This window comes from Siniperca chuatsi, linkage group LG9, assembly GCF_020085105.1.
Source record: "Siniperca chuatsi isolate FFG_IHB_CAS linkage group LG9, ASM2008510v1, whole genome shotgun sequence".
Classification (NCBI taxonomy): domain Eukaryota; kingdom Metazoa; phylum Chordata; class Actinopteri; order Centrarchiformes; family Sinipercidae; genus Siniperca; species Siniperca chuatsi.
In genome coordinates, this window is record NC_058050.1 from 18,185,159 (window position 1) to 18,199,403 (window position 14,245).

Genomic DNA, 14,245 nt, shown 5'->3' on the forward strand with positions numbered 1-14,245 from the left:
GTACCAAATGAGATTATTTCAGACTGAGAACACTAAATGTTTAAATACATCCATATTTTGATCAGAGTGAGGGAGGAAACAAGCCACCACTGATGTGTCACAGCTGGACTGAACTATAATTGACACTGTCACAAGAAGGTGGATTCAATGCCCACCAGGGCCAACTGGGACCTTTCTGTGTTGCCGTTTGTATGTTTGCCCTCGGACCCTGTAAGTGAGGACTAGAAACTCTAAATTGCTCATAGGCGTGACTGCCTTTGAAAGGAAAGTTAATCCAAAAACACCTGGATCTTTAGTTTTGAGAAGTAATATTGGCCAAAAAAGCAGGACTGAAACAATGAGTTGATTAATTTAGTTGTAAGTGTAATTGCAAGAGTCTAACCTAGTCCATTTGACAGAACACAACTCATTAAAGACAACACTACAGTGAACTATACAGTCACTGTAGTATATACTCAGCAGGGACACGGTGACCTGTTTGACACATATGTTTTGCCTGGCTAGCTCTGAATGTCACCCCAATTATGTTAATAATCACCACAGCATTATGGTAGAAAACACAGAGGAACTTGAAGCAGAGTTAACTATTTAATAGACACGATGATTATGTGCCAAACAATATTATAACTGACTGAACTCTGACAAAGAACAGTATTTCTATGTTCATGTCCACTTAACCACGCAAAGGTTCAGATACATACTGTATATACAAAATGATTCCCAACCTCAAAAATGAAAGCAAACCTATAAATAGATTTATTTAGGCAGGGAAGACTCCAGTAAAGTCACTGTGGTTTTTGTCAGACTCTGCTCTGACCACAAATCTCAAAATACAAACACCCACTGAATGACTTAAGAAAGAAAGAAACTTGATTGAACCATGAAGTTGCCTTTGGATACTTTAAAAGATAGAACAGATAAACTAAATTATGTTTGATCTCCACAGAATGGCGCATTTAAACGTTTAACTCTCCATTTAATCTTAAATGATTCTTTTCCAGCACTTCACTCTTAGATCATCATTTTGTGATCACAGGAAAATATATAGCGACCAACCAACCAGACCCAACAATATTTAAAATGTAAACCTAGCAATGAATTCACAGCTATTCAAAACCTTTCTGTAAAGAAAGTAGCCACACTATAAAAAACTTCAGCAGCCTACAGCAAAGACTGGATACCAAAGTCTATTATCAAAGGGAAATTAAAATGTGATGGATACTTGCTCTGTGGCCTTCAAGGAAGAGGTTTTAGTACCACCTACAAAAGGATAATAGTACAGGTTCCCATGAGAGGGCATTACAGGTGATCATCAAGGAGTACAGAACTGGGTCACTTCCATTTTCTCACTGGCCCTAATGACAGACCTCGGGGTTAAAGAAAAGGAGAAAAGGATGGCAGGAAAGATAAGTTGGACAAGATTCTAGGCTTTGGTCTGTTCTCAGATGTAAGAATGGGTTCTTAAATATTTTCCATGTGGGAATACATTACATTTAGTCTTACTGAGGCGACCAGAATCAGTAAGACATATTAGTGTTCTTAGCAAACATATAATATTTGTACAAACGGTGCAATAAATTTGCAATGAAATACAATTATTTAGGCATTATTGTTATTTCATAACAGCTAGGTTTCCATCATTTTGTTAGACTCAGAAATGACCAAGCTTTCTATTGGCATACCAATGAATTATTCCTCAGTAAAATGGTCTAAGACCCCATTTTCTTCAATGTTAGAACAATGTTAGTCATGTTAGAACAAGCTGCAAGTTTGAGTAATTTGACAGGGAAAAATACAGAATGGTCACTACAGTTTTTATAAATCCACTGTAAATTTTTTCAGAAATATATTACAGATTTTGATTGACACAGCTGTCTTGCTTTTACTAACTGACGGTAGATTAGTCTTCACAGAGACAAATATGTGAAATGACGAGGGCTAATGTGTTCAAATGCGTGGTCCATACTTTCCTAAATTTGCAATTTCCAAACCAAGACAATCAAGGGTAAAATCAAGACAAACTGAGGGAGAGAAGTAGAGTTTTAGACTTTTACAAGGGCTGAAGAAAAGATTAACTTCCTGTTGGTTAAAAGTCGAAACCACACTTCAGGACAAAGAACATATAGTCAGCTACTATGATGCACTATTTCTCCAGTTAGTTAGCTACATACTTTACATTCAGTATACAAGTGACTAAACAGGATTAGAACCATGTTTTATCATGTTATATCATGTATTGGTGATACTAAAAATCCCTAAAGCCCTAATTTTGTGTGACACAAGACAATTGCATGACAGATTATTCTTTGCACTGTAATGTAAAAATGTAATGTAAAGTCAAGTTTCCTATTGTCAACCTTAACAGAAAACCATTGTCATCTAAAAGGACATGTGTTTGGCGGTGGGACCCATTCTGATTTACAACCGTTTTAAGAAACGTGAGAATGCTGACATCCTGGAGTCAGATATTGGTTTGAGAGACTGTATGTGAAACTACCCGCTTGAATCTTGAAAGCGTGAAATAAACCCTGAAGTTTCTGTAACTTCACTGATTAGTATAACTGCTTTTGTCAGTTATACAGTAAAAATAAGATTAAAATCTGTGCTACTCTAGATTTAATTGTGTTTATGTGTAACTGCTTTGTTTCACACTGTGTCATCTGTGCTGTGTTAGTGCCACTCCCTCATACAAAGCAAACAATGAGATGCAATAAAGCACTTAACTATTGGTGACAGTCTCTGGCTTGGACAAACACACACCCATACACTTTCCTATATTCACACGAGGAGATAAAGAGGAAGTTGGACACTATGCCAAGCGACTAGTATCATAATTTTAAATGGGAGCCAAGGATCTGTGAATGGATAACACTGATAATTGACTAATTGGAAGATTTTTCAAAACTCTGGATTATGTCTCTGGATTTAATGATAAAGGATTTCTTTTTTTTACATCAGTTGCCAATGTTTTCAAATTCACACTTCACACTGTACATGGCAACTACAGCTTAGTTAAGGTTTTGGAAAGATAGTGGATATGACGGTGTAGTCCGTCATTCGTCCAGGAATGTTCCATCGTAGAAAAGGTTTCAGTTGTAGTCATCTGGACACTGTTTTCAGAATCAAGACGTTTTGGCTCCCATCCGGAAGTCATTCTCAATTGGGAATGACTTCCGGATAGGAGCCAAAACGTCTTGATTCTGAAATCTGTGTCCAGATGACTACACCTGAAACCTTTTCTACGATAGTGGATATGGTTAATACCAAGAGTCTACAGCCATTCTAGTGACTCTGTGAGGGTGTACTTAGGAACAGCAGTGCTTTGTGTTAAATGTTAATGTCAGCATGTTAACATGCTTACAGTGACTATGCTAACATAGTGACATTTATAATGTTTACCATGTTTACCACCTTAGTTTAGCGTGTTTACATGCTAACATTTGCTAATTAGCACTAAAAACAAAGTATCAGCTAAGGCTGATGGGAATGTTATTAGTTTTGCAAATGTCTGTTCATAAACCAAAGTACATGACAAATTAAAACATTTGACCGGATGGTGGAAATCAAAACTCAAGGAATCACCAATGTGATTGCAGTTCATCCTGAGTAGAACATGAATGTCTGTACCAAGTCAGGTGATCACCAAAGTCACTAGGGTTCATCGCCTGGAAATCATTAATGTTGGTACGAAATTTTCTGGTAGATAGTGGAGATACCTCACTGGAAAAGTTGAAAACTCTGAGTTGCTGTTAGTGCTAGAGAAAAGTCAAGGGATCACCAAAGTCATTAGGGTTCATCCTCTGGGTACCATCGATATCTGCACCAAATTTCATGGCAGTCCATCCAATTGTTGTAGAGGCATTTCAATAAAACCACAAATGGCAACCTCTTAGTGGCACTAGAGGAAGGTCAGGGGATCAGCAGTCAGTAGGATACATCCTCTGGGGACTATGGATGTCTGTTTATGTTTATGATAATATCCAGTAAATAATAAAATTATCCAATAGCTGTCGAGATATTTCAGTCTGGACCATCGTGGTGGCCGACAGATCGTCATAGAAATGTGTACCCTAACAAGTTTGGATACTGATTTGAACTTGTATTAAAAGACATTTTATCTCCTGATTTTACATAGCAACACCATTAACAATCCTATACCAATGTATAAACTCTATCTGTGACACTACGTTGTGTTAAAATCTTTTCAATGACAAAATATTTACTGGGTTGTCACTATTCTTTCCAGCTTCAAACTATGTCACTGATTATATCTGTCACACTGTAAGAGTTTTACAGTATGCAGCTGGTTTTCTTTATGATTCTTCTCTTTTTCCTCACTCCATCCCCTCTGCCCTGTACAGTAAGTTTTTCTCTCCCTCCTTCTCCCATCCAGCCATCCACCCTCCTCTCCTCTCCCACAGGGTGTGTTTGATGGACTGATGTTATTACCTCTACCTCATTCATCCCTCTGTCTTCAAAGGAGGGAGATGACTGTATCTATCAAGCTTGAGTGTGCTTAAGAGACGCCTTGGGCACTGTAGTGCTCCACTCCCAGACTGAGAAAAGCGCAGCGGGGAAAAGTGGAAAAGGTCTTGTGAGTATTTAACAGACAAGCAAATTGAGAGTAGAAATAACCATATTACTCCCTTCATTATCTGTGTAGTTTACACTGTAGATAGATGCCATGCATTGTCTGAAGTAAATCCAGCCCTCTACTGCATGTGGCTGCAGTAATCTGACAAGGGAAGTTCAATAAATGTCAATGAAAAACATCAAATCTGGACTGTAAATCCCAGTGGGAGATAGTTGGGTTGTGTGTTTGACATTTGAGATGATTTATACTTGGAAATACCACACTGGGAAGGGTATATTTTCGTTCAGATTATGTATCAGGCAGCAAAATGCGTAATAATGGTAGACAGATGCTCAATATTCAATAAATTTTTTTTGTCAACAGGAAGAGGAAAGACAGCGATACTCTATGGTTTTAACAGATACCTCTACTGTGTAAATACAGTAATATTGTCCGAAGTTCAGAGATTAAATGTCACACCCACAGGTGTGTGTTCCACTCTCAGCCACAGGAAGCAGGCAGCAGAATTAGTCAGTCGATTAAATTAGTCACACAGATTAACCTGATTACGCTCCAACAGACAGTAGTGCTGCTTATACTGTTTTAAGTTGCTCGACATCTTCATCTGTTAATAAAGATTTGACACACATTTTGCCCTCCCTCCTCGTCTTTTCCTCTTCTCAAACATGTACCAGCACACACATTTACTGTATTACACCCTCTGACTCATTACCACACTCAACTGCAATTTCATTTCCTGCATGATCACAGTTTTGTAATGTTTTTATTTTCATTTACCCCTGTTATTTTATTGTTTACCATGCTTATTTAATTGAGACTGTGTTATCCAATCCATTTATCTTTGTTCGTATATTATATATGAACATCTGTCCAGAACATCTGAAGTCTCTGTCCAGAAGAGTGCAGACCTAGGAACAGCTAAGATACTGCGCAGAACCGTCAAACTCCCAGGCAGTGGACTCGAGCTTGAGGATGACACATACCACCCCACAGGGGGTGACTATGTAACATCTGTCCAGATTTTAAAAATAGCCTTTTGGCTAATTCCAGCACATTTACAGCAATGTTGAATAACGGTCCCTGCTAAATAAACCAATAAATAAATATCTGGGCTGGTGTTATTTAATTCTTATTTCTCTAATTTCATTACTTCTGTGATCACTGTAAAAAAATAAATTAAGCTAAAATAAACTGAAGCTAAATCTGAATGTTATTAAATTATCATGTTAGAATATAAATCTCTAAAATTTTAAAAGGGATACTCCTTTCACACTCCCACAAAGTTGAAGGACTTGTGACAGATTTTAAAAAGAACAGAAAAATCAAAGCAGTCTGAGACATTCATTAGTCCCTGTTATGGGCCAAGCTCTAAAAACACTGGATCCTACACGTCCCTTAATTAAACTTGACTAGCTTAGTAACTCCACGCCTCCAGTTTGTTTTGCAGATTTTCTGTTAAATGTTTGAGGTCTCTAACCCTAAACTCTCTAAAGAGATACAACTGTTCTAACAGGCTGAGTAGTACCCCCATGACTTCATGTGTAAAATCGGCAGAGTGATCCTTTAACATTTTCCTGCATCATGCTTGTACTCTTCTCTCAAACACTTAAGACTGGGTTTCACTTTACAGCCAACATTTATTTGATTACAACATCTGATCTCAAAACAATCTGTAAATATATTGTTCTTTCATCATGTCTAACATTAAATAGTATAACAGTCAGAGGCTACAAGTCCATGACATGTGTGTGTTCTCTCTGAGCCACTTCCTCCATAATCAGTTTCTCAAACTCTGTTTTTCTGCAGAACAACAAACAGTGGTTTATTTGTTCAGCCCGGTCAAGCGGAGCTTGATACAAACTCACCGAGTCATTCTCATGCTCTGCGTCTGGATGAAATACCAGAACCACTCCACTGGAATTCCTCACTTCCCAGTACTGACTCCCACTTCTTTGCATTGTTTTATGTGTATGTGCGCATTACTAGCCTCTGTTTCCAGCCCCCACATGGTGACATTGTCACAACCACGTCAAGAGGGTTAGCACCAAACTGAGCACTTGACTGGACAAGATTAGATTATAAAAAGTGGTTTGTTTTATTTTTCCACAAATTTAAGTTAAGTTGGAAAGCTTTGGCAGGCTCACGCTGCTTCCCTTGATATATGTTGTTTTGCTGGAGTCGCGTTTCCCAATCTTCTAGAAACAGAGGTGATGTCAAGAATAAGACCTAGGTTGAAAAATACTGGGATTTTCCTTGCTGTTGCTGTAGATCTCCATATTCCTTGCTGATGTAACTGATGGCTCCAGATTCCAGCATTAATAATGTGACTCCAATTAATGATTACATTACATAAACTGACAAGTGCAATTGTCTTGCATAGAAACTTGCTCTCTCCTGCTGCTTCCCACCTCAGTGTGCTCCCAGATCATTTGGTGGGTACAGGAGATGTGAAGGAGAAGCTCATCATTTCTGTCTCTCACCACTCTCTCTCTGCTCATGTCCCTAGATGACATATTTAAGTTCCTGCAGTAACTACAAATGTCTGGATATTAAAGTTAAACATGCCCGGGGGTCTGGCTGCTAGTTTTGTTAATGTCATGTCATACAATATCACATCCTAAAGCAACAACTTGGCTGTGCAGGCCTTTTCACAAGGCTTTAAAAACGTTCTCTTCTTCCTACTTTCTTTTGTCTATTCCACACAGAGCTGTATAACCAAAAGCTTCTCATTCCACTAAGAGTTGTATAACTAAAAGGTTCCTGCCATTTCCACCCAGAGCCACACATAGCCTATTAAAAGTTGTGCAGATTCATTCACAGCAACTGTAAGCTTTCTGATTCAACCATCAAACTTTATGGACCCTGCTCACACAATGATTTACTGAGGGAACTGCTCTGTCTTAACTATCTTCAGCTTCTTGTCCTTTTTAAGCCCAGAAATTTTTAATGATCTACCAGGTATTCATTATTTAGCATTCAGTGAATTTACTGCTCCGTGGTCAGCAGTTAATGGTTTGAGATGCTATTTCCACCTGGCCAATAGACACACTGAGGGCTGATGTGGATACACAGTCAGAGGGGTGATTGGATGGATGCATTATCTCAGTATTGGGCCAATGTGTTCCACTTTAGCTGCTGCTTTATTGTTTTAGCATGGACTTTTCATTGAGGCTAAATAAAGACATTTGAAAATGTCTAAACCATAGAAGTTTTCAAACTGTGAGGCAGCCTCCCCAGGGGGGCGCGGGAGGTGTAGGCCGGCGTTCTGCTGGTTCCACTGTGAATGTGACCAGTGGGACTGAAAGATAACGATGCTTTTGGGAAATGTTCTCATTACGACATTACTACAATGCTGGCCCCTCCCCCTCCCCCCTCAGCTGACCCCACGCAAACAGTCCTCAGACTAAATAAGACAGGAGACGTTGTTACCGTTTCTCACGATCTCTCTAACTCTGATTTGCAGGAAAGTACCCTAAAAATCAAGGTATAACTGAACTTGAAAAGACAGGGTGACAGTGCAGTGAAGTGATACTCACTCTGAAGGCTGAAATAATGAATGTCTTTCAGGTGCTCAGGATAAGAGAGAGAAAAGTGGGAAGGTTTAGATGTTCTTAAATGAAAACTGTACATTTCAAGAGCAGTGAAATGTGGGACAAAAAGACAGACAACGATTTTACTCCCCTTAATGAACAAGTAGCTTGAAAGCAGCCGGAATTGACTCACCAAGACTCTGTTCTCCGTCTTGTCTCCTTTGATCTCCAGTTTGACTCTCTTCCTCAGCGACAGCTTCACCTTCCTCCCCACAGCATCCCTAACACTCTCTACACAGAGAGAGGAGATCAAATGAAGAGAGACTCAAATTTAGAAAATGTTGCATATCTGTGCATTGAATTAAAATGTTTTTTGACAGTGGTTCAATTAAAAAAATTCTAACTCCATATAACAGAGAGGAGAAGAGAAAAGAAAATTGCTGAAATAAAATATCTCTTTACTTTGTAGGCTCTTTCCTACAAAATCTCAACAAAGACCCAATCAAAAGCTCAAGTTGACATTTCAGCAGAGCATAGATCAGTGCATTTGTGCCACAGGGGGAATAATTCCCCAACATACCACGAGAGGAATGATCTTTATTCTAGTTTTCAATTAATTTGCGCATCATGAATCCCTCTTCTGAAGACAGGTTTCTTTTTGTCAGATTTGATCTTCATTTTCATTGTCTGTGGTGAGATGTGAAACTGTCACCAGTGATTCTGACCTCAAATACACACACATACACACTCAGTCAAATAGTAAACTGAACAAATTGTGTACATGTCCTCACATTCATATCTATGACAGTGCTGAAAAGATTAGTTAGATCAACAGAAAATGAATTAAACAACAATTTTGAAAAGCAATGAATCATTCAGGACATTTATCAAGCAACAAGATTAATGGTGCATTCAGCCTGCATTTTGCTTTCCATGTATCTCTATGTGGAGAAAGATGTATTGACTTCTGGTTGCAAATTGACCCACCTTCTTCAGTTCAATCAGACTGAACTTTGACATGTGAAATTGTGGGGCTCTGTGCAGGCAGTTTGAGACGGGGTAGGCCACACCACGCGAGTATATTTTGTCCGGTGAAAACCGGTCTGACAGCAGTTTAAGTGTCTACAGCCATGCTAGCAGCTCTGTGAGGCTGTACTTATGGACGGTGGTGCTTTGAGCTAAATGCTAACTTTAGCATGCCAACATGTTCACAGCAACAACACTAACATGTGCTGGTTAGCAAGTATAATGTTAACATGTTCACTATCTAACCTTTGTTAATTAGCACTAAACGCAAAGTACAACAGAGGCTGATGGGAATGCCGTTAGTTTTGCAGGTATTTAATCATAAACTAAATTACTAGACAAATCACATTTCTGACCTGGTGGTGGCATTTTAAAAGTCAGGAGATCACAAATGTTATTATAATTCATCCTGAGGTGGACATGAATATAGGTACCAAACGACATGGCAAACCATCCAATAGCTGTTGACATACAGTATTTCAGTCTGGTTCAAAGTGGTGGACCGACGGGTTCCAGCTTCTCAAATGTAAGAATTTGCTGCTTTTCTCTGTTTTTTATAACTGTAAGTTGAATACATTAGGGTTTTGCACTGTTGGTTGGACAAAACAAGCAATTTGAAGACATCACTTTAGGCTCTGGGAGTTTGTGATTTGCCATTTTTCCCATACTCTCTATTGTATAAATCAAACAATTCATTAAAAATAATCAACAGATCTTTTGTTAATCTATAAATATATCTATAGTCAAATACACAGTACACTGAAACACAAACATACACACAGAGCAATATGCTGAGTGTGTGTTCCACTGTTCAGATTGATTGTTCACACCCTCCCTGGCCAGGGAACTGGCTTACAGAGCAGAACTGGGTCAGCTGCCTCTCCACGCTCCTCATTCACCCACCACACAGTGGCTGATGTAGTCTATGGCCATGTGTCTGAGACAGAGAGGGATTCTGTGTGTGTACATCTGTGCTGGCATGCATGTATCCTCGCCTACAGGTTTCCTCAAACCGTCATCAGATCAAAGTGAAACTAATAATTAGGCAAAGTGGTTCATCTGCCAGCTTTGCTAAATAAACTCCACGGAAAATGTGCACCATTTCCTACTGCAGCAGTTCTAAAAGTATAGCCTTAGACACCCAATAAGTCACAGAGATGTCTCTAGTGGGTTTCTACACCATATGAAACCTAGTATGTTTTAATGAGCCTGAGCAGTTTTTGGTCCCGGACAGAAAAATCTCCTGACAGACTCTCATATATCATATTTCTACTAATTCAATTTTTCTGCACATTCATTAAAACTGTGACAGGAGTGGACATTTTACTAGCCAGCTGCCCTGTGGTTCGTTTTAGGCAGTTATGGCATGTGCACTGGGTCACACTAGGATGAATATCAGTAGGGGCTCGTGTGGAAGGTGGGAAAATGGGAGACCTGTGGCCTTGTAAAAGCTCAAACAAACAATTCACAAGCCCATAAAGTCACTCTCCCATTTACTGACCCTCAGCCAATCCAGATTTGTGTGTTGATGTCACAGATTAGACCCGTGGTTTTCTAGAGAGTTGCTCATGGCAAACACTTTGACGCTGTTTAAGATCATAGAAATAGCATGTGAAGTATGATTAGTTGTAGACTATGGGATAAGTCAAGCAAATATTAAAAAATATAAACCAGAAAATTAATTTATTCATTATGAAACACAAGTATATTGGGATGTTGTATTTATTTAAAGAAATCAAGAGATTTAGAAAATAAAAAAAAACTTTTGATAGAAAAAAGCATTCTAGGTTCTTGCATTTAACACCAGCTAACATCTGCTTGTTGTTTTGCTGTTCTGAGTACATCAAAGTTCAATGACAAGCACCCACAGGATCACAGAGACCAAACTAGTGTCAGCTGTGCTTTGCTCTGCCCCCATCCTCAATCTGACCCTCTTTTCCTCAAAAGGTCTCATTTTCTGTAAGTCAGCTGTATTTTCTCGATGGCGTTTCCATCTGCAGCATCATGCTGAAATTCCTTGTATGTGCTGGATGCCAAGAGTGATCTTGTATGATGCTGAATCACCGGCACCAGTGAATGTTTCAAACAATGGCTGGTTATATACTCATCCAGACAAAACCACATGACAACGGGATCATGACAAACTAAATGCCTCACGTTAAGTGTGCAGTGTTGGGCAAGTTAGTTAGCTAGAATCAGGACAACTCTTGAAGAGAGGGGATGAGGATAGAGAACTTGCTGACCCTAAGTTTCTGTGGAAGTTGGACCACAAGAAATCTGCAAAAGATCTTGATCTATGGTCACAAAAGCACACAATGTGTACCGTTTAAACAGTTTTTCGCTGTGTCAGCAGGTTAACCACCTTGTTTGAATTAGTATTATAGAAACTGAAAGCTTTGTTATTGAGTTCCCTGGAGCTCATGATTATCTGGATGGTAGAGTAGACGTTAGAGGACAGAGGACTCAGACGGAGAACAAGAAGTTTCTAGTTCAGATCACAAAATGTCCAATGATACCAAACATGTTAGACTGAATTTTTGGGAAATGTGTATAAAATGATGAACAAGACATCTAGAATATTTCCAACTGATGGAGCCATAAAAAACACTGAGTCTTGTGTTTGAATATTTCACGCAGTGTAAAAATTGTAGAGCTTCACGCTGGAACAAGCTGATACAGAATATACAGCATATGATACTGTCATGCAGAGCGGAATACGATTATTTTAACTACCTTAAAGCTACATAAGGGGCAACAAAAGGGTTATACTGGATGTTAACAGGTTAAAAAGGAAATACTATGTTACATACACTTTAACATTAAGGGGAAAAATACTGAAAAAAGGAACTTACTTTTGTCCACTAGCTTCTGTCCCTTCATAATTATTGTAAGAGCTCAAACAACAGGCCGCATAACACAGAAACCAACACATGATAGTTGTGTGTGAAGAGCACAGGGATATAAATGAGACCACAGATACTGTGATAGAGTAAAATAAGCGACTGACTGGCTGAGAACTTCTGTGACTCAGTGAATGAACGCATGACTATGTGACCTAGCATTTTCCTTTAAGCCTCATCTACAGTGTGCACTTAGTCTCTTTAAGACATAAATGGAGCCAAAGGAACATTGTAGGCTTGTGTGTTTCCACAAGAGATGGACAGAGAGATGGAGAGAGAGAGAGAGAGAGAGAGAGAGAGAGAGAGAGAGAGAGAGAGAGAGAGAGAAAGCGCTTGTGCTTGTCCAACATTGCACTGAGGTGTTAAAAACTGAGCTACTTTGCCAAACAACGAGACCCAGCGCTTGAGCCAAACAGCCTGCAGGACTCTAAGGTATGTCCACAATCAGTACAAATAAGTCATAAGAAACACGGCAGACTTTAGCCAGAAGGACAGACAGAGTGAGACTACCAGCTATGTTAAAACTCCAGGCGAGAGATGTGAGAGTGGACCAATGTTACTGTGGGGGGAAAATAACCCTGTAAGTTATATATACACAATACAGGCTCTAGTCCACGTTATATTAACAGTACAAGCTCCTTGATCAATGACAGCAGTGCTTCATGTATACACAGCTTCAAGCTTTACTGCAGCAAAAGCATTTTACAGTCTCACTGAAGATGTCTGGAGAAATTATGAAGAGCCTGTATATACTGTATAACGTCCTGTGTGTTTTTGCCTGTTCTGTGTGTCTTTTAGTAATGTAAACTGTATAATTTGGAAAGGGACACTAATTATCACAATAAGGATTTCACAACAAAACTGGCCCTGCAGAGATGGGCTGTGTACTATCAACACTGTAGGAGATAGTAAAGAAGATAATAGCATTAGTATCGTGTCTCAGCAACAATAAGTGTGGCTGTATAGTATGTACTTAATATGTTTTATTGTAGCAGTTCAATAAGGTCACTACAAAAACTCGCACGCACGCACACGCACACTGAGAGCGGCAGTATCAGTGATTGTTCCAGTCTGGACACATGGCTACAAATGATCCGTGTCTGTTCTTACCCAGGAGCTCTTTGGGGACCTCTGACACTTCTTCGCTCATTTTGCTGAATGTGATATCCAAATCAACGAGAAGAGTGAAGTCAACACATCAAGGAGCCTAAAATTATGAGAAAATAAGCAGCGAGAGAGGGAAGTGTCAGGTGGTGGTGCTGCCGCAGCCGCCGGTGCGTTTCTCCCGGTTACATGCTCCACTCCTCCTCTCGCGGTGTCCGGACGATGTATCCGCGTTTATCTGGGCGCATCTCCTTTCGGTTTAAGCAGCGCGGGGTTCAGAGGTTGTATGCTGAAGAAAACAGTGTGTGTGGGGGAGAAACGCTAAAGTCCTCTTAAAATCATGTTGAAACCCAGCAGATTCTGCGCTTCAGGGAGATGAAAAGACCACCGCTCACGCACATCCTCTCTGGCCGTGGCCTTACCGTAAAGCTGTCGGTAATACAGTACCAGCCAATAGTGGAAACCGCGGCCCCTCCCCGCTCGGTGATGCGACAGCCAGGGAGCCGATGCGATGCCGGGGCGGTGTGGCGTGGCAGGAGGGGGCGGTGGTGGTGCTGGTGTCAGACAGATATTAATGAGCAGGCTGCACTGGCGGTTCCCAAGCTGGGAACCACGGACCACTAGCGGTCCTTACGGGATTCCCACGGGTTCCTAATCCCACGATAGGAGGGGGCTGCACCTAAATTACCAACACTACTCCTAATGGATAATATAGGATATTAACACAGGCCTACTTCTAGCCTTTAAGAAGGTCACAATAAAATCACGACTGCGAGTGTAAATACGCTCCAGATCGCTTTTATATTTTTATATTATGGGAATGTTACATATAGAAGTGTTGTCCCCGCAGAGAGGCCTACTCTTTTAATAATGAAAATATAATAATAATAAATAATTGGAAATACCAGAGACTGAACAGCTGTATCCTACCTGTAGAAATAATGGGAATACACATGCATTATAACAACGGGAGATTAAAAATACCCTCTCACAAACGCACGGAATATCACCAAAATAAGTCTTGGAGGAATATTACAAGAAGGGTTTTTGTTAAAGCAGTTAAGATAATTTCAAACTAAAAATGTTTGACG

At 39.8% G+C, this 14,245-nt stretch overlaps 1 protein-coding gene across 5 annotated transcripts in view; it reads right to left on the reverse strand.

The window, feature by feature from the left end:
- Positions 1 to 13,744, reverse strand: part of LOC122881250 (F-actin-uncapping protein LRRC16A-like) — a 78,301-nt gene extending 64,557 nt beyond the window's left edge. Inside the window, exons 1-2 of one of the 5 annotated variants that reach the window (XM_044207187.1) lie at positions 13,161 to 13,744; positions 8,318 to 8,415 (exon numbers count right to left, since the gene is read on the reverse strand). In XM_044207187.1, coding sequence (XP_044063122.1) covers positions 8,318 to 8,415; positions 13,161 to 13,200 — 138 coding nt within the window. In that variant the 5' untranslated portion in view covers positions 13,201 to 13,744. The remainder of the gene's footprint in view (positions 1 to 8,317; positions 8,416 to 13,160) is intronic. The other 4 variants (XM_044207186.1, XM_044207188.1, XM_044207189.1 and 1 more) reach the window with 4 other exon arrangements.
- Positions 13,745 to 14,245: the final 501 nt, after the last annotated feature.